The 20,640-nt window shown below is 47.9% G+C and overlaps 1 protein-coding gene across 1 annotated transcript in view; it reads left to right on the top strand.

Moving 5' to 3' along the window:
• Positions 1–20,640, top strand: part of ENTPD3 (ectonucleoside triphosphate diphosphohydrolase 3) — a 56,895-nt gene that overhangs the window by 2,395 nt on the left and 33,860 nt on the right. The window contains exons 3-4 of the mRNA XM_075556019.1: positions 1,669–1,796; positions 15,057–15,174. Of these exons, the coding sequence (XP_075412134.1) occupies positions 1,669–1,796; positions 15,057–15,174 (246 nt within the window). The remainder of the gene's footprint in view (positions 1–1,668; positions 1,797–15,056; positions 15,175–20,640) is intronic.

Genomic DNA, 20,640 nt, shown 5'->3' with positions numbered 1-20,640 from the left:
TTTGTGAGTAGCCTGTGTCAGAGGAGGCTTCAAAAAATACATGGAAAATTTCTATTCTAATTCTATTTTTCCACAGACTTTTGGAAGCTCCCTACCCCCCCACCCCCCAAAGTAATTCATTTTACACACAGAGAGCTAGTGAGATCTGCTTCTGGTAATGTGAACAATGGGTATGTGTATTTACAATTTTGCTAGATATGGACAAATTGCCTTCCATTGATGCTGCATACTTCTGTTTATGTTCCTAGTGACAAAGTAAGGGAATGAGGGGGGTAATGGGCAGAAGAAGGGGGCTGCTCTGAGCCCTTGAGACCCACTCCCGGATGCACGTGTTGTGATGTGATTGGATATCGTGGTGAATTAAGTCTGCTATGGCAGTGCGTGCATATGTGCCTTGTCTTTCTTCCAGGGAAAGGGGTAAAGCACGGATTAGAGTGAGCTAAGAAGAAAATGTTCTAGAACAGGGCAGGCTTTGTCTCTCTGTTTCCCAAGACGATGGAGACGTTCTCGAGTCACAGTGGCCTATATGGTAGCCACGTGTGGTTACCGGGCTCTTGAAGTGCGGCCAGTGCAACTCAGAAAGAGAACTTTTCATTTATTTCATTTTCGTTCATTTAAATTTGGATAGCAAATGGGTGAGGGTCATAGGTGAGCTCAGAGTGTAGGAATGCCCCGTCTGAATCCAGGGACCTGTCGCTGACATCAGTGGCTATCGAAGTTCGGGCATTTGACGGCCGATACGATTATCTGTAGTTCTTCCAAGTCTACGACCTACTCTTAAAATGCCTTTTTATCTTTTAGAAAAATTATATTTAATTTAAATATATTTATTGCAATGCATCCATCTAAAGTCACCCCCCCCCCTAAACTGGGCATGGTTTCCCTCCAAAAAGCTATGCTTTTTAGAATTGTAGGGGCAATTTATAAGAATCTTTTTTCTCCCTACCCCCTCCCACCCTTAATGGAAATTGTACCCAAGGAGCGGATTTACTTTGATATCCAGGTTTTCTCCTAAGTCGCTCTGGAAGGCATGATGAGTGCTGACACACGTGCACACCCATGCATGTCCCCCCCCACACTCCTACTAAGGCGTAAAGGAGTCCCATCGCCCTCAAAAGTACCCTCACGTTCCTTCCTGGGGAATTCCTGCCCAGAAACTCCCACTAACTCCTGCTCTAATTTCTGTCACATGCTGGTTTCAGAAGTTTGCCTAAACTGAATCGTTTCCGTTCAGAGCAGTAGGTGCTATTTGGGGCATGCTTTCTTTGTAATCAAGTGACGTTATGTTTCAATGGCGACCCCCTGAAGCATAATAGACGAGAAGACAACTTTTTAAGTGACACATGTTAGCATCTCCTTTTGTTGGAACACTTATATTTTCTAATCCATGTGAAGCACGGACTATCAGAAATAATCTAAGGCATCGTCTGAAATATGCATACACACTCTGAGAAACATCAGAAGAGTATCACCCCTACTTTCGTCCATACTTTAGAAGGATGATAAATGGGTATCCGAGCCTATGAGTTCGTTACTCTGCCTTAAAAGTTCGGGCCTCGCTAACACCGGGGGCAGTGGCTTGTGCACAGACTGTGGCCACAGACTATGGATCCTACAGAGAAGGTGGGTGTCTGGTTCCTACATTCCCCTTGTGTGTCTTCGTTCTAGGGTTCAAGACCCTCTCGCGGACTCCAGTCATCATTGCCTCGGTGGGCTTACTGGTGAGCCTTGTGGTGCTGCTGGCCCTCACGCTCATTCAGATTCACCAGAAGGAGGTCCTCCCTCCAGGGCTGAAGGTAAGAGGGAAGCGATAGGCCTTGGGTGGTGCAGAGGGGCGGGGTGATGTCACCGCACACAATGAACTGAGCAGCACAGGTGAAAATATTAAAATGGTCATGTTATATATATATATATATATATATATATATATATATATATATATTTACAACCATACAACTTTTTTTAAGTGTGAAAGGCAAAAAAAAAAAAGGGGGGGGGGGCTATTCAGAGACCGTGGTGGTAGCAGGGATTCTAAAGCCCTGAGTTGGAAAAGAAGAAAATCAGCTTTCTCTGCCGTTGGCTGCCTCCATGGGATGGTGATGTCAGACTCCAGGGAGACGGTCCAGGAATGCTGGCCTTGTGAAATTCGAGGCTGCAGATTGCTGCTGGGGCCCCTTCTCCGAGGACTGGCTTTGGCTGCGATCAGTAGGAAACAAAGCTAACATGTGTCCTCGGGAATTGCAGATAGCTATCAAGCTTTGATCAGTCGGTATATGTTTTCATTTTTACCAGCTTGTTCGTTCCCCCAGACCACACAGCTCTGATCATGAGTAGAGATCAGGAGACCCGGGCTCTGATTCTGGCCTCAGCCTGGGTCAACGAAAAAATCCAGGCCTTCAAGTGGTCTCCTGTTTGCACTGTGTTTGTGCTGCCTCTCTCAGGTCTAGAACAGATGCCTTGACCCTCTCCCCTCAAGACCACTCATGGTGTGAACAGCCAGTCCTAGAGACCTCTCTCAGACCGTGGGACACTAACCTCGTGGGCAGCATCTGACAGATGGAGAACCAGCATTTATTACCAGAGAGACCATCCAGTGGAAGGTGAAGGGAGTCACCAAGTCTTGAGTGATTCGGGGCTGGGGTCAGCCAGCTTATTCTGCAGAGTGCCAGGTGGCACCTGTTTTAGGCTTTGAGAGCCATGAGTGATCTCAGACACAGATTCCTCTTTGTTTCATTTTGTCTTCCTCTTGGAAAAAAATGGAAAGTCCATGTTAGCTGAGGGCCGTAGTACCCAGAGCTTTTCACTGGGTTGTGTAGATCTTGCTTGGCAGTAATACTTGACCGTAGGAAATATTGCCTACATAGGCCTGCTCAGAATGGATGCTCAAGGGCTACACTTGAAATACAGGGACTTTAAAATATGAAAGAAACCAGTACTGCCAGAGGCCTGCGAGTGGGTGAGAGCCCCTCTTTGGAAGTCACACTGCTGAAGGATTCACATAGAATCTCCTTTCTTTAATGGCATTTGGCCATTTTACTTTACTTGTCTCAGTCTCCATGAAGAACGTAAGGGTGGGCAAGAACCCCCTTATACAATCGTTCGGTGATGAGAGGAAGACTCATGGTCTGGTTGTCCAGAGACACGAGTTGGAGCTTAGAGAAGCCGTTCTCCTCAAGCTCCAGGTGCTGCCGGCCTCGATACACGACATCGAGGCAGCACAGGGACCGCCACTGCAAGTCAACATACGGGGGGAGGGTCAGCCTATGGACGCCAGAACCAGAAGTCCCTGCTCCTGCCACCCTGTCTGCTCCCAAGGTCAGGGCTCCCATCTCTCCCCCTCTCCCTGACGCTGAGCTCTGAATGGAGAACCCAGGAGGGGCTGCTGGCCTCTGAGGAGAAGGGGCCTACGTTTCCTTTCCCATGGGATGTACCTGACAAGGACCAGCCACAGGGCCGGGAGATTTGTTCAATTCAGGAGGAAATTTAGGACCACCTTTAGACCCTGATGACTGGGTGCTCTGCTTGCTGCCCCCCACCCTCTCTAGTAGGACCCCAGCTTCATCTCTCTCCCTGTGCCCCTGCAGCCCCTTCTAGAATACACCACAGTGCTTGGTGCCCAGACAACCCTGCCCCAGTGACCACGGTCTGCTTCGGGGGTCTGTGTGGACCACCTCTCCAGGGTGGCCAGCGCTGCTGGTCTGGGGCATGGTCAGTGGGGACAGCTTCTGGCAAGGGATGCAGTCAGAGCTTAGAGGTAAGGTATGTGCCGTCCGTGAGTAACTGCATGAGGCTCCTTCCTCTGTGTATTTTCCAGAGAGGGGAGGACACAGGTCTGAGGACAGGGGCAGGCGGAAGCCTCCATTTGTAAGATTTCGCCTCGTGTGCCACACATGTTAGACTAAAGCAATTGTCAGGTGATAGCTTCCCGTCTCCCTGAGAGCTCAGAGGTAAGTCGTCGTTTCCTAGAAAATGAGAAGAATAAACTAAGTAAAGTGAATTCCCGGGCAGGAGAAAGAACACCGTGGGAGAAGATTCGGTGCCACTGGCTTTGGCCTGCTCCCCACTAAGCACACTCTCCGAGAAGGATATGCGAGTGAGCATAGTTTCCCTAGGAGTGATCCCAGGAAGCACGGGGCCGGGTGGGGGGTGGGTGGGGAGTCAGGTGGGAGGCAAGGCAGCCCATAGATGGCATGTGATTCAGCAGCTCCCTGAAGCAGCTCTCTGAAGCATTTCCAGTGGAGGAGATAGTTACATTTAGTTTCCATTGATGGTTAAAGAATTCGAAACCACGAATTTAAAGGAAAAGCATCTTTGAGGTCTCTTGTGGGAGAAGGCAGTGGGAACTCTGGAAGAATGAAAGGCATGCAAACTTGGCTGGGAGCTGTAAGCATTGGAGACTTAACTCTGTAGCGACCTTCTCAGGAGTCGGTGCAGAATCCGCCTGTGTTAGTCATGGTTGACTAGAGAAACAAATTCTTAGACACGTGTGTGTGTGTGTAAGAAAAGAGCTTCTATACAAGAGCAATTGAATATTGAGAAACATCCCAGCCCAGTCCAGATCAAGTCCTTAAGTCTGATATTAGCCCATAGGTCCAATACTAGTCCATAAATTCCTCCTTACCTCTTTAGCCTCAAGCAGCACATGCAATGATGCTAAATGCAGGAAGATCACAGGCCAGTGGGTAGAAAGTCTTGTGGATCCAGTGGCGGTGGAAGCAGCTAAATGCTAGCATGGGTCTCCACCTGTCTCCTCCAGCTCTCTGAGTGTCTCAACAGCAGGAAAGGGAACACAGTAGCCTGGGTCTGGTCCCCAGTGAGCTATTTATCTGTCATGCCTGTAAATGAGGTCATCAAGCTGCAACCTGATTGACAAGCTAGACTCCATCCCTTTGCTCAAGTTGACAGATTATGTCACTGCCACCCTCCCTCAGGGTTGTCCTCTCCCAAGGAACATGCTTCATCGTTACCTGACTCAAGAGCTAATGATGCACCAACTCCCCTCCATCACTGGTTGAGTGCAGTTCCCCACAAACATTACTCCAGCGCTCTGGCCTACCGTGTTCTTGTTGCACTAGACCCGGGCCACCAGAGAAAGCATTGCTCAGACAAGTGCAAGATGGATAGGTTATGCCCACACCACAGCGATGAGTCTAAAGGAATGTGATCCGGGACCCTTTAGAACCCATTCCATGTAGACAGTACTATTACTCTCCTTTTGTAGCTAAGAAAACAGAAGAACCAAGAGGGTGAATATTTCCCAAGTTACACATAATAAAAACAGCAGAACTAGTCTTTAAGAAGAAAAAGTTGTTGTCAAGTCAAATCTGACTCATAGCAACCCCATGTGTTCCCCACCGGGCTTTCTGGACTGGACTCGTGTTATAGAGGAGGTTGCCAGACCTCTCCTCCGTGGTCCTATCGAGTGGGCTCACACTGCCATCCTCTAAGTGAATAGTCGAATGCAGCCCATTTGCACCGCCCAGAGTATAAATACCAAATGCAATGCATGGCCCTCTAGTCAATTCCAACTCATAGCAACCCGGTAAGCACAGAGTAGAACTTCTCCCACTGGTTTCCAGGTTGTGATCTTGGTTCTATGGAATGGCTGGTGAGTTCAAACTTTCAGTTAGCAGCCAAGAGCTTCACTGGTCTGCCACCAGGTCTCTTTCCCCAGAGAGACTGAGTGTTCACTTGTTCTGCTCTACAACTCAAAGAAATCAAGATGAGGTAAGCCATGACTGGGTTTAAGAACCTGATCTCATGACATGTTCAGACAGCTTGAAGCAACATTCCAGGGTCCTAGTGACAGACAATTGTGGAGATGGTCCCTCATAACCACTGCCATCGAACCAACTCAGAGCGACCTCTGGTTTCTGAGATGATACATTTTGACCAGAGCAGATAACCTTATCGATCTACAGTGGAGCAGCCAGTGGGTTCGGAACTGCCCACCTTGTGGTCAGCAGCCCAATGTCTTGCCTGCAGTGCCACCAAGGCTCCTTCCCCAGAGCATACAAAAATAAATAAACCTAACTGTCATCGAGTTGATGCGGACTCATAGTGAACTTTATAGGACAGGGTAGAACTGCCTAGTCTTTCTCCCAAGGAGTGGCTGGTAGTTTTAGACAACTGAGGATCTTGCATCTCACAGTCCAACTCGTGACCATGATACCTCAAGGGCTCCTACCCAAAGTATAGAGGGAAGGAAAGACTGAGGTTGGTGTCACACCCCTCATCCCACCCCCGCCCCCCAATTAACAGACCATTCAGAGGAAAGAGTTTTCATTTCTTCAGGGCCTTGACTGCAGGCCGTAGGCACAGCTCTCAGGGACAGAAAGTGGTAGACCATTGCCAGATTAACTCTGAAGGCTTATCCTCTTGGATGGGATGGACGACATAGGAGACAAGACAAGACAGATATTCCGGGTCAGGTGAACCCAGTTGAACCTTCCAAGGTGAGCCTTTGGTCCTGAGTTCACACGGGGCTTTCTCAGGTGTTGCTAGACCTCTCTCCAGTTTGTCCAAAGGAGCCCCCGGGGAGCAGAATGGCATCCGTTCTCGTTGTTTGGGGGGTTTAAGTGTTTTCTGTTTGAAAGCCCCGCTTTGCCTCTGGTACTCCTGCTGACAGTTGGCGACGAGGGGCCAGCCCCTCGATTCTCAGTGGACCCCGGGTTGTGTCTCAGAACCGTCACAAAATGTCATGGCATCTGGCTCTTAAACCCGACGGTGGCTTCTCTGACCGTGGCTTGTTTGAGTTTTAGAGAGAAGCTATTAAAACTCAGTCAAGGGTCTAAAATGTCCCCAGTCCCTTTTTCCTTGAGTTACTGGTCAGACCTGTTCCCCCAGCTTGAAGAGTAAACCTCATGGCGTGGCTTTTATTTTCTGCACAGGCCACCACTTGCTCTATTATCCCGAAGCCCCGTAGCTTCCTCTGGAGGCTTCTTCCTCCCCACCCTCAGTCCTAATTGTCCAGGAGCCCTAGAGCGTCTGAGTCTTATAGGATTGGGATCCCATTTCCACTGCCTCTCAGAGCCACCTGCTGGCATTGTTGACCGCATGTCCTGCACAGCCCCATGGTTTCCAGGGTGCCAGCTGTGACCTGCTGGAGACACATTAGTTCCACGTATGGGGCGCCAAGGCCATGGGCCATTTTAGTCCACACTCCCAGGTTCATTCATTACTTTCCAAAGCATACTCACGGGACCCCAGGAATGCAGACGCCATTCCCTTCCATCCTCTTGAGAAAATGACCTGGAAGCCACATCTGATGTACACAAGTAAAAACGAGAGTCTGACTGCACATCTGCCCAAGGCTGATTGCGATTAGACATGCCCCGCCCCCGCCCTTTCTCCTCTGTCCTACCCTGATATCATCAGACCCACCCACGCCACTCTCCTTCCCTGTTGGGTTTGATAAGCTGCTTATTGACCACGGACTCAACAGACAACTCACTCTTATAGGGGCTTCTTAGGGAAGTTCATAGGTCACAAGAAGTCAAGATCAGAAAACATGAAGGCTACTGCCCTTTTGTCCAGAAGAGCATCTCTTCTCAGCCATGCTTGGCTGGCATGTCTCTATCTGGTCTTTGCCTCTCAACCAAATGATGTCTTGGCCTCTGCCCTGCTTGGGCAAGTGTTACAAAGCTCCTTTAGCCCTGATAAGTGCCTAAAGGGCACCCCATTCTGCAAGCCAGCCTTCCACCTGAGGGCACTCAGCTTCACCTGTGTGGACCAGGGAGCCCACTGCTCTGTCTCATGGTGCATGTGATACCACTTTTCCGTGCAGAAATCCCCAATGATTGGCTACTCTTTCTGCTGGCTGGTGGATTCACCCTTTCCCTGCTTCTGGGACGCCTTCCCTCACACCCAGCCGCACAACACTGACCCATCTCGCACACCCTTTTGCAGTGTTACAGAGATAAAAGAGCCACGGCAGCTAATTTTACTGCACACTTTGGTTATCAGCCTGGATTGCAGGTGCCTTCTGGCCCATGTAGATCGGTCCCTTTGGAAAGCAAGATTGGATCGTTGGCTTCTTCCTTTCCAGAAAGCTCTGGAGTCCATACTGAAATTGGTCCACCTCTTCTCCAGCCAGATCCACACACTGTGTAAGTCCTCCAGGGACCTTTTCTCTGGATAAAGCAAGTCTTGGAGACTCCATCAGGCTCCCTAACACTAAGCTGCCACTAGTGCTCCCGGGACTCAGTGGGAAACACAGGGGCTAGTAAATGCAGCCTTGAAGGCTAGTTAGACCCAGGCTTGGCCCCAGGCTTGTGACCACAGGCAGTTGTTTGCTTCTGAGGATAATAATAGAACCTGATTAGGAACGTGATAACAGGTGTGAACCCCTTCTTAACTCGCATTTGGTGTGGTTGACTATTATTTACTGGTGTTTTGACCTTTAGTGTTATGTAAATTGGCCCTCACTTTGAAACCATCAAACCAGCACCATGTGGAAGCCGATTCTTCATCACCTGTCCTTTCGCTGGCTGCACTGGGAGCTTGTGAAATCACTGACAAGATGTCGGGGTTTTTTGTGCAGGAAAGCCTAGGTTCCCCAAGTTGGCTGATCACTGGAATCACCTGAGCATCTGCTGAAATTACAGGTAATTCCCGGCTTTTCCCCCTTTAGATTCTGATTCATTCCTTTGCAAATAGATCCCAGGTGATTACAATGATCAGCCAACTCAGGGGGGCTAGGACCTAAAAGTAGGGTGCAATAAGAACACTTTCCCTGTTCCAGCTGATCTATAAATTGGGCTTCACGACACACATAGGAATGGATCACGTTAGTAACCTGGAAACTGCCTGTTCTCAATGCTATTCATACTGCAAGGGCAATGACATATCTAAGGTGGCTCTTCTAGCCAAACTCTCTAACTCCCAGCTGTCGACCACTACCTGCATGGGTTTGGTAAAGTGGTGAGGGAAGGGTACGGATGGTATTCGCCTGTGAGTAACAGTGAGGAGGATTCCCTGGAAGGCCATCCTCTGTGGATAAAATGAGCCCTCTGAGAAGCAGGAGGAGGGATTTCATGATCAACAAGAGCCGGGAGTGGAGCGCATCCTCTGGCCCTGAGATCCTTGCGCGGTGAACCTCCTGGGTCCAGAAGACATCTACCGCAGAGAGGAGGAGCAGCAGGAGCAGGAGTCCCCAGGAACCGGAGCATGGCATAGAGTGCTGGACTTCCCAGCCCAGGGAGCTTCGAAAGCTCAGCGCTTTTTGCAGGAGGCTGGCTGGAGAGGAGTGAGGTGTTTCTGGGCACTTAGTTTGGGGAGTTGGGCATGTTGACCCATGGAAGTGGAGCTGACTGCCGTGGGTCTGAGGCTGCATGGAGGAGGGTGCCTCTGGGTACTGACTTCAGAGAGCTGGGTCCCTGATCCATGGAACTTAAGCTGAATGCCTTCAGGTTGGGGGTTAAAGTGGAGTGGTCAGCCCCTTTGGGGCATTTATTCACAGACTCAAAGAACTTTGTAACATTCTGATGAAACAACTGAACCCTGAGCATTTTCTCACTGCCATGACAAGTTGTTAAACTTCCTTAATGAATCCTTTAATCTTGAATTTTGTCTGAGTTCTGGATAGCCATCGTAATAGCTGTTAGAACCTGGAAAAGTAAGATAGCAAACCTGGCTTAAGAGAATACAAGTACTCTTATTGTGTTAGTCTGGGTACTTTAGAGAAACAAATACACAGAAGCTCATATGTATAAGAGAGAGTTTTATATAAAGGGCAAATGCACATCAAGAAACATCCCAACCTAGTGCTGCTCAAGCCCACAAGTCCAATATTAACCCATATGTCCAACACCAAGCCACAAAGTCCTCCTCCATCTCACAAAACACACGCAATGATGCCGACTGCAGGAGGAAAGCCGAATCCGTGAATGTGTAAGCATCTCAGCACTGGCAGGGGTCTCCACACGACTGCTCCAGCTCCCAGGGCTCCATCAGGGTAGGCCCATGTGGCTTCTCCTTGGGGATATCTTGCAGGAAGTCAGCCTTGCAAGCTGAAGCAGGGAACTGGCTAAGGCAGCTGCACCCTGGTCCAACCATCACAAAGCAAGAGACCCAAGAACTCGAAAGGCGAGGCTCACCAAGCCATTTGTCTCTCTGACCTTCAATTAACCCCACATGTGTTTATCGGCCAGTTTGGCACAATAAACTTTAACTGTGTCACTTGTTATTGTAAGGATAGTAAATCTAAAAAGTCTGACCTTATGAACTTGCTTTTGCTTTTGGAAGATGGCACGGTCTTGAGGGTTTTGAGCTACGGGGTTCAGCCCTAACGCCGCTGTCCTTTTGGATACCCCACCAAGTGTGCTTTCAGACCCCCATTCAAGCTTTGCTCTTTTCAGACACTGCATTGGACCCATGGTGACTTACGACTCTCCATCCAAAAATCACCCACGCGGCTGAAAAGAAGACAATCCATTTCCCCCCTCGCTCTCCACTGAGCTAGGCAGATGTGCTCGGACAACTGGTTAAAGTCGGTTTTCCACTTTAGAAAGTGTCAGTGAACGATGGTGGGGATAGGTCTGTCTGAGTCAGAAGCGGAGCTCAGCTTTCAGATGGGGCCTGCCAGCACTTCCTCAGGTGCCTGAAGGATGAAGGAGCAGAGTCTCTGGCTGCCCCAGACCCTGGTGAGAGCTGGGTCCTAGCCAAGTGAGAATGGGCACCTTTACAAGTCTCAGTGGTAAATGAGAAAGGGCCCTGTTCCTTAGCTCTGCTCTTCCCCGCCTCCCACCCCAGTTTTGGGCTTCACTGAACCCCAGGAGGGAAAGGCAGGCACCTTGTGGGTTGCTGGTCTCTCATTCTCTGTTGTTTTGGGTCAGCACCCTGTAGGGGTGACTGGTTGGGGGTGATCAAGTCAGTGGAGGGAGGGAGGATAGAAAGCAAGCAGGCTGGCAATCGAGAAGGAGCCCAGGCGTCTTCCGTGCCCTGCATTTCCTTCGGTTTCAACCTGTGCTTTAATCTCTCTGTGGACGTTGGCCTGGACTGGACAAAGTGTGAACAATGTCCGCCCTTGTTCTCCGTGGGGGATATCATGTTGGGATCCAGCTCTGCATTCACCAGACTCAAGGGCCTGGACTAAGGCCATCCAAGTTGGACTGGCAGTGTACACAGGGATTTCCTCCCATCGTATGGAGAAGCTGTGATTCAGGGGTGGGAGCAATATTTGGGGGTTATTTCTGTTTGGTCCTATTTCCAGTGAAATCTCACTCACTGCCACGAGTCAATGCAGATTCATAGGGACCCTCTTCCCCCATCCCCCCTTGGGTTTCTGCAACTGGTACTGTTGACTGGAGTTGAAAGCCCTGTCTTTCTCCCTTTGAAATGAAATAAGCACGTGTGATTGTAGAGGTTGGAAGTCTCCTTGGGGAAGTTATGTAATCTCCTGTCAACTTGAAAAGGGGTGGAGTTTAGCCTGTCAATCAGATCGCAGCTTGATGGCTTCATTTAGAGGTACTAAAGAGATAAATAGCTCCCTGGAGGTGGGACACAGACACTCTCTGCTTCCTCTTCCTGCTGACAAGACACATGGAGTTACACTAAAGCCTTGGATCTGGAGGAGCCACGTGGAGACCCACGTCAGCGCCGAGATGCTTCCGCTGCCACTGACAAGACTTTCCACCCACTGGCTTGTGATCGTCCTGCACTAGGTGTCATTGCATGTGTTGTGTGAGTCTGAAGAGGAAGTTATAGAGTGGTATCGGACATGTGGGCTAATATCGGACTTATGGACTTGATCTGGACTGGACTGGGATGTTTTCTCAATGTACAATTGCTCTTTATATAAAGCTTTTTCATGCACATACATGAGTATCTCTGAATTTGTCTCTGTAGTCAACCCAGACTAACACACTCCTGTGTGCCTCGAATCGGGGAATTGGGTAAATAATGCATTCGGCCTCTCACACTTGGTAGTAGTTGTTAGATGCCATCGATGCAGTTCTGGTCCATAATGCCCCTGTGCACAACTGGACGGAACCCGGCCCTGCCCGCACCACCCTCACCAGGATGACTGTGCTTGAGCCCGTTGTTGTAACCGCTGTGTCCATCCATCTTGCTGAGGGCCTTCCTCTTTGTGGCTGCCCCTCTACTTAGCCACACGATGTCCTTCTCCAGGGACTGGTCTCTGCTGACAACAGGTCCACAGTATGTAAGATGGGGAGCAGCCCTCCGTGCCCACGCACACACACCCAAGACAGAGTCTCTGGCTACCCCAGACCCCGGGGGGAAGGTGCATGTAAGATGAAGTCTCACCGTCCTTGTCTCTAAGGAGGACACTGGCCGTGCTGCTTCTTCCTAGACAAATGTATACTTTTGGCAGTCCATCGTGAATACCTTGAAAATACTGACCAATAAGCCCATTTCCTTGGCAGGGCAAGATGTGTATTCTATACTGTTAAATGAGAACAGAGCATTGCATACACACAAAATACTCTTGAGCATTGATTTGCATGCCTTTTTTTTTTTTTGTCAATGGTTACAAGCTAGCACACCTGTCTTGCAGAGACAAAAAGGAAAGATATCATGAGTGCCAATTTCCGTAGACATAAAGGAGGGGAAAAAATAACCAATGATGGCTGCAAAATCCCACTCAAGGGGGATGAATGACAGAATTGTAGGTGAATGGATACAGTGGATGGTGTTAGATATGGAAAATAATTTTATATATATATGTATGTATATATATATATATATATAATAAGGGTTCCTGGGTGGTAGGGGAGGGGAGGGATGGGCTAAAGGGGAGCCGGTATCAAAGAGTTCAAGAAGGAAGAAAATGTTTTGAAACTGATGGTGGCCACAATGGTACTATTATGCTTGATCCAATTGAATTATGGATTGTTATAATATCTGTAAGAGCTCCCAATCCAATGATTAATAAGAATAATTTTTTGAAGAAAAAAACAGCATTGCCAAAGGTTAGATATCAGGGGAAAGGAGTTTCTGCTGGTGATGTTGGAAGAATCGTAAAGAACGGGGCTAATGGTTAGGCAATGTGGTGAACGTCATCCGTGTCACCGGGTTGTACTTGTCAAATGGTAAATATTGTGTCCCGTGCGTTTGCCACAAGGGGAAAGAAAGAGGGACCAGGCATCCTGTTGTCCTGTGTCTGCTTGGAGATAGCTTTCTAAACACACGTGGACACGCGGACGTGTCTACGCGGAAGACCAGCCATTTGAAAAGATGTTTAACCAGGTATTGAAACACAATAGTGGGATGGGGGGGGGGCTGTTTTTCCTTTTCCTTATTTTTTTTTTCCTTGTGTTGATTTAGTTTGACCAGTGTCTCTACACGTGATTTTTTAAAAAGTGTATTTCTTGAGCATCCATTAAGGGCCAGGCACAGGGTCTTCTATTTAGCTTTTAACATTGAAGGAAGCCAAGGATGGAAAGGTGAGAAGGTGCCCCTTCAGCCTGCCTCTAGAATCCACCTTCATCTGGCATAAGCTAAACTAGCCTACTGGATGCAGAATGGGGGGGGGGGGCGGGGATTCACTGCCCTTGAGTCAATTCTGATGTGTACCCTCTACCACCAGGTACACTCAGGAAGGGAAAGCCACACAAGAACCTCTCGTGCCCTGGTCTGACTCTGGGCATAGCCAGATGTTGGGCTTTGGTTGGCACTGCTGGTCCTGGTCCCACAGACTGCTAATGCATGCTCTTTCCTGTCATATATGGCCCAGTGCCTGGCTGGGGACAGTATGCAAGTACAGCTCTTGGTGCCTCCTCCCCCTGAACAAGACAGTTCGAGGCCCCCCAGCCTGTTCTCCGGTGGACAGCCAGCCCCTTCCTATTTGTGCAGATGCATTTTTACCAAAGTGGGAGCAATAGGTCAGTATTTTTATTTTATTGTGGTAAAGATATAGTGATCACCACATTTCTTCGTGTGTACAATTCAGTCAACGATTATTTTGTTGCTAACCGTTCTGCTCAATATAAATACCTCCATTGTGAAAGCTGATATATATAAAATATTTTTAGGGGGAAAAAAAAACACCACCTCACTGCCATCTACCCTAAAGGACAGGGTAGAACTTCCCCTGTGGGTTTCCAAGACTGTTACTCTTTTTTAAAAAATCAGTTTATTCGGGGCTCATGCAACTCTTATCACAATCCACCCATCCATTGCATCAAGTACATTTGTACATGTGTTGCCATCATCATTTTCTAAACATTTTTTTCTCTTAGAGCCCTTGGTATTAGTTCATACCCCCCACCCTATGAACCCTTGATAATTTATAAATTATTATTTTGTCATGTCTTACACTGTCCGACATCTCCCCTCACCCACGTTTCTGTTGTCCGTCCTCCGGGAAGGGTTATATGTAGATCCTTGGGATGTGTTACTCTTTATAGGAGTAGAAAGCCCCGTCTTTCACCTGTGGAGCAGCTGGTGGTTTTGAACACCTTGTGGATCACAGCCCAGTGCATAACCAGGATGCCACCAGGGCTCCTCGAAAGCTGATAAGGAGATTTAAAATGCTTCATCCCAAGCTGAGAAGCCTGAGCATTTGATGAATACTAGAAGACAGTTAGATGGACAGGCCATTAGCTCGCTTATGAGGCCCAGCTGGATTTTGCCCTCCCAATTCCAGGGTCTGGATTAAAAGAGGAGCAGTCCATGTATAAATGACCCCTGGTGTAATAATTCTCAACCAAGGCTGTACATTGGAAGCTTAACAACAACAACAAAAAATGGTGATGCCTGGATCCATGCCTGGGTAATCCTGGTTTTGCTTGGTGTGAGTGTATCTTGACACTGGGAGCTTTTAAATCTCCTCAAGCGATTGAATGCATGTCCAAGTCTAGAAACCATGTCCTAGAACACTGAGTAGCCACATTCCATCCCATCCCCACAATCCAAAGAGACAAAGTTGGTGTGGGCCAGCCCTACCTAAACAAAGCAATGTGAATTAAGTACCCAAAGGCACTCAGGGTTCCCAGGGGGCCAGCTGGGGCAAGGAACCTGCCGAGGGGCCCAGTGACCCACACTGCTCTGAGATCCAGCGTGGTTCTGACCCTTACTTCCCTTTTCTTGTCCAGTATGGAATCGTGCTGGATGCTGGATCTTCCAGAACCACGGTCTACGTCTATCAGTGGCCGGCGGAGAAGGAGAATAATACAGGAGTGGTCAATCAAACGCTCAGATGTAGTGTGAAAGGTAAGCCTGAAAGATGTCTTGGAGACCCGCTCTGGAGTAATGTAGTGTTCCTTATAAAGCCTTTCAGAGATCTAGGAAGTCCTGAGCAAGTCCCCAGAGGCAGCGAAAAATGACTGGGCTGAGTGGGAAGAAATGAGATCTTGTGTTTGTACTGCCGTTCTCCAGTGAGTGACCTTGGGCCGGTCACTTCCCTTCACTGAGCCTCAGTTTGCTCATCTGTAAGCATGGGGAGGGGGGATGGGGGGGAGATGTCAAGGACTATGAATGGTCTGAGATTTCTCCTTGCCACAGTTTCGTGGGTGCTTATAGGAAACAGGAGAATCCTGGGTCACAAAGGAAGTACAGGTAATTACTGACAGTACTAGCACTGGCAGAGTATGAGCACGTTCTTGTACTCATTCTGTGAGCCTCCGTTCTCACAGGGTGATGTGGAGAGCCAGACGGTACCTGATCATGTCGTGGTCGTGTTACAGAAGAAGACCCCTGAGGTCAGGCAGTCTGAAGCCTCGGTAATTGCCAGTGAACGTGCTTGCGCTTTGCTCAGGGAGGGCTACAGGCACGTCACCTTCCGAAGCTGTTCGCTATATAAACATCCTTGAAAAGGTAGTTTATAAGCAAGGCAGTGGGTACCTGTGTGCAAACGACATTCAGAAAAATGTGGGATCCCCGGAGAATTGCCTTCTCTTGCGGGGAGGGGGGGATGTATGCACTTGGGGGTGGTATTCGATGCATACTTAAGTGGACACGGCTGTGTTCTATTAAGGAGCCCTGATGGTGTCGTGGGCTATGTTTTGGGCCATTTAACCACAAGGTCAGCAGTTCAAAATTACCAGCTGTTGTGTGAGAGAAAGATGAGGTTTTCTGCTCCCGTAAAAATTTACAGCCTCACAAAAGACATTTATAGAGGTATAAATGGATATATGTAAATGTATTCATATATAATGATAGGGATATAGGTCTATGTACATACATATATAGGTTAAGCTTGAAGGTAGCAGGCGGACATCGAGCCTCTACTCAAGCCCTCCCTCAACTTGAGAACTCTTTGTTCTAATAACCTGGCATTCTGGGATGCTCACCTTCCCGACATGATCACTGAAGACAAAATGGGTACATAAGCTAATGTGGTGAAGAAAGCTGATGGTGCTCACATATCAAAAGATATAGCATCTGGGGTCTTAAAGGCTTGAAGGTAAACAAGCAGCCATCTAGCTCAGAAGCAACTAAGCCCACATGGAAGAAGCACACCAGCCTGTGTGATCCCTTGATATCAGCTCCTCTTTTTTTCTTAATTTTCTATGAACTGTTTTCTTGTTCTTTTTTAAAGGTTTGTTCTTAAAATTATTTCATTTTCCTGTTTTTAAAAAAATCTAGAATCAACATACATTCTTTTGTAATCTGTTTTGTTCACCAATGCTAAGTTTTTAAGATTACTCTATGCTGTTCCAATAGTTGTTACAAATTCAGTTTTTTCTTGTAAGTGATGGGTATTCCTATTTCCCTGTTTACTAATTAGGCTGAGAATTTTTTCATATCTTTATAGCCATTTCTATTTCCTATGAAATCCCTGTTCATGTATTTTGCTCTATTTCCTACTAAATTGTTATACTTTTATTGATATGGGGAATTCTTTACAGTCTGCGTTTGAGTACTTTGCTAATATGCTCTCTTATGGTGAATATCTCCTCAGAGGTTATGATTGGTAGTTTTAGTCTCTTTGTGACAAATTGTGATCAATAGACATTCTTAAATGTTTATGTAGGGGCAATGATCCATATTTTTCTTTATGAATCACTTGGTTTGTTTTTTCAAAGATCATTTTCTTGGGGCTCTTATAACAATCCATACATCCATTATATCGAGCACATTTGTTCAGATGTTGCCATCATTGTCTAAGCCTTTATATTCTATTTGAGCCCTTGATATCAGCTCCTCTTTTTTCCCCTCCCTCCCACTTTCCACCCTCATGATCCCTTGATAAATTATAAATTCATTATTTTCATATCTTACACCAACCGCCGACACCTTTCCCCCACAGTTTCTGTTGTTCCTCCCCCTGGGTAGGGATACGGGTGGGAGGTGGTGATGGTTATGTGTCCACCATTGCGATCAGTTCCCCCTTCATCCCCTCCTCTCCCCACCTTCTTCCTACCCTCCTGGTATCACTACTCCCATTTCTGTACCTGAGGGGTTTATCTGTCCTGAATTTCAGGTGTCCTGAGCTCTTATCTGTTCTTGTGCACATGCTCCGGTCTAGCCAGAACTGAAAGGCAGCTCTTGGGTAGTGATAGTTGGGGGGTGAGGAAGCCTCAAAGAACCAGAGGAATATTGTGTGTTTCATCGGTGCTATACTGCCCCCTGGTTGACTCATCCCTTCTTTGTGACCTTCTGTGAGGGGATGTCCCATTGTCTATAGATGGGTTTTGGGTCACTGCTCCAGCCCCCCTTATTCTCAACAAAATGTTTTTTTGTTTGCTTGCTTGTGTTGGGTCTTCTCATGCCTGTTACCCAACCCCGTCAACACATCATGATCGCACAGGCTGGTGTGAGTCCATGTGGGCTTGTAGCTTCCCTGGTAGATGGCCACTTGTTTAATTTCAAGCGTTTAAGACCCCAGGTGTTATATCTTTTGATAGCCCAGCACCATCAGCTTTCTTCACCACATTAGCTTATGCACCCGCATATGTTTCAGCGTGCCAGGAGGGTGAGCATCACGGAATGCCAGGTTGTTAGAATAAAGTGTTCTTGCACTGAGGGAGGGCTTGAGCAGAGGCCCAAAGTCCGTATGGGTTGCCCTTTTGCATGTTTTATTGAAGACATCCTTTCCTATCCTGAGATCATAAAGATAGTCTTCTCTCAAAAGCTTGGTAATTTTGCCTTCTATGGTTTCATCTTTAATCAACATCATCAAGGTCAGTTAGTGAGTGTATGTATATGTGGTTCTTAAATCCACCCTTGAAAGAAGCATGATGACTTTTAAGTGAGTCTGAAGCACACCCCCCAGTGTGTTCCAGGTGGGTTCCAGTTATCCTCTCACCCTGCAGTGCATCAGAACCCTTAGAACATCCAGATACTCTAGACCAGCGGTTCTCAACCTGTGGGTCATGACCCCTTTCACGGGGGTCACCCAATTTCATAACAGTAGCAAGCTGACAGTGATGAAGTGGCAACAAAAATTAACTTTATGCTTGGGGGGGGGTGTCACCACAACATGAGGAGCTGTATTAAAGGGTCGAGGCATTGGGAAGGTTGAGAACCACTGCCCTAGACCAATGCATCTCACCCAAGTAGTCTCCATTTCCTTCAAGGAGCTCTACAAATGCAATGGCTCAGAGGTCGTGGCATTGACAATGTTGGGACGCAGAGTTAGTCTCTCCCACAGGGAGATGGGACGTCTTCTCTGTGTAACCTGGTGCATCTTGGACAAGGAGCCTCAGGAGGCTGGCCTATCACTGTAGGAAGAGGTGGGGTTTTGTGGATAAAAGCCTATCCTTTGAGGGACGAGGGATTGCCCTTGGCCCACCCTGGATGTCCTGTGTGCTTTAAGGGAGGGACAGGGCCAAGGAACCCACATCACATCCATAAATGAATCTGCCCTTCTTTGATCTGAGCAGCCTCAGGCATCCAAATATACTCTGAGTTGGCCAGAAGCCCTCCGATTAGAGCCTTTGGAGTTCAGCAAGTGACATTCTCTCAAGGACTGTGGCTTCTCCACGGATATTTTTGGTCTCTGATTTCTCCCTTGTAAATGTCCCCAGGCCAATCCTGGGCCAATCTGAGGGAGTGGCAGATGCCAGCTCACCCAGCAGTTGTCTGGTAGCCTCGCCCTTCAGAGACCCCTTTCCCTGTAGATGCCTGGTGGGTGCCAGTCCTCAGTTGCTGCTATTTCCCACGAATCACCGGTACTGCCTGTGCTGCTGGTGCCTGTAGCTCTGTTGGGTTCTGGCATAGCCAGGCTTGGGCGGGCACTGGTCCCCACATGCCTGTCATTCCTCTGCAGTCCCGGGCTGGCTTTGTCAGGATGCTTTTCCTTGCGATCTGTGCTTTCAGCGTCTTTCAACCTCACTGGAAACCAGACCTAACTTACCGAATCTCCTCCATCAAAATTCCTCAAAGAATTGCTAAAAAACAGCAAGCCGCCTTAGTAGCGAAAATCCTCCTTTGCCAATGGTCACCGGAACCCCAGCTGAGGCCCACACCTTCTGTGACTTCCTTTCCTCTCTGCCTCCCTCACCTCGGATTGGAGCAACAGTTCCAACTCTTCTTTCTTTGGGGCTGTGAATCCCAGGATTGTGTGAACCCGTGAATCTTATCTCCTTTTTCCTTTAGGGACCCTGGTGTTATGTTCAGACACCCCAGTTTTGACTGTCCTCTCCAGGTCCTCACCAACTGTCTTCGAACGTATGTCATTTCCTCCAGATTGGGCTACATGACCCCCTTGCTAAAGAGTCGCATACTGGTTTGAAATGTCATTCGTTCCCTTATTTACACAATACATTTATGAAGCGTGTGATATTTGGTAGAAATGTTATGACACTGGAGAGTCACAAATAAGCAAAGTCTCTGTTCTTATGGAACGTAGATGCTAATAAAGAACTAAAAACCCAGTGGTTGGTGTTCCAGAATAGGTTCCTAGCCTTTTCCTCCTAAGAACTAGTGAACGTTTTTTGGGTAATAGCCTAGCACTTAAGCATTTCTACCATCCAGGAGTTCTGACGAAGAAGATGGGGGGACAGGAAATGAATGGGAATACAATATGTCGAGGAGAAATAGTGTGATAAAAAAATCAAGTAGGATTAGGCGATAGCGAGTTCTCATGCTACTTTGTATAGAATGATCAGGGAGGGGCGAGGGTAGTTAGGCAGAGGCAAAAGTGACAGGAGCAAGTGAGCCTTGGGAAGACATGGGGGAAGAGCACACCCCAGGATGGAAGCTGCTCTTTATTCTTTACAAAAAGCGAAAGAGACTGGTATGGCTGCAGCACAATGAGAGAGGAGCGGAAAAGTGAGAAATGAAGCTTCAACCAGGGCCAGCCTCAAAGGACGGTCCAACAAAGGAACTTGGAATAATTGGTGGTCAATAAGGGAAGAGTTACTTGGAAGAATCTATGTCTGTACCCATTTCAAAGGAAGGTGGCCCAAGAGAATGCTCAAATCACAGAGCAGTATCAATAATATCACAAGCTAATAAAACTTTGCTGAAAACCATTTGCAGTGGTGCATCGACAGGGAGCTGCCAGTGATTTGGGCCAGAGTCAGCATTGACTATGGCAAGGCATTGATTGTGTGGGTCAAAGCAAGCTGTGGATAACCCTGAGATGAATGGGAATTCCAGGGCACTTCATTATGCTCATGTGGAACTTGTGTACATGTATCAAGAGGCAGTTCAAGAGTGATTTGCACGGTTTAAAATCAAGAAAGGTATGCACCAGGGTTGTATCCTCTCACTATCCTTGTTCAGTCTGTA

This window comes from Tenrec ecaudatus, chromosome 8 (assembly GCF_050624435.1).
Source record: "Tenrec ecaudatus isolate mTenEca1 chromosome 8, mTenEca1.hap1, whole genome shotgun sequence".
Classification (NCBI taxonomy): Eukaryota; Metazoa; Chordata; class Mammalia; order Afrosoricida; family Tenrecidae; genus Tenrec; species Tenrec ecaudatus.
This window is presented reverse-complemented; position numbering and strand designations above follow the sequence as displayed.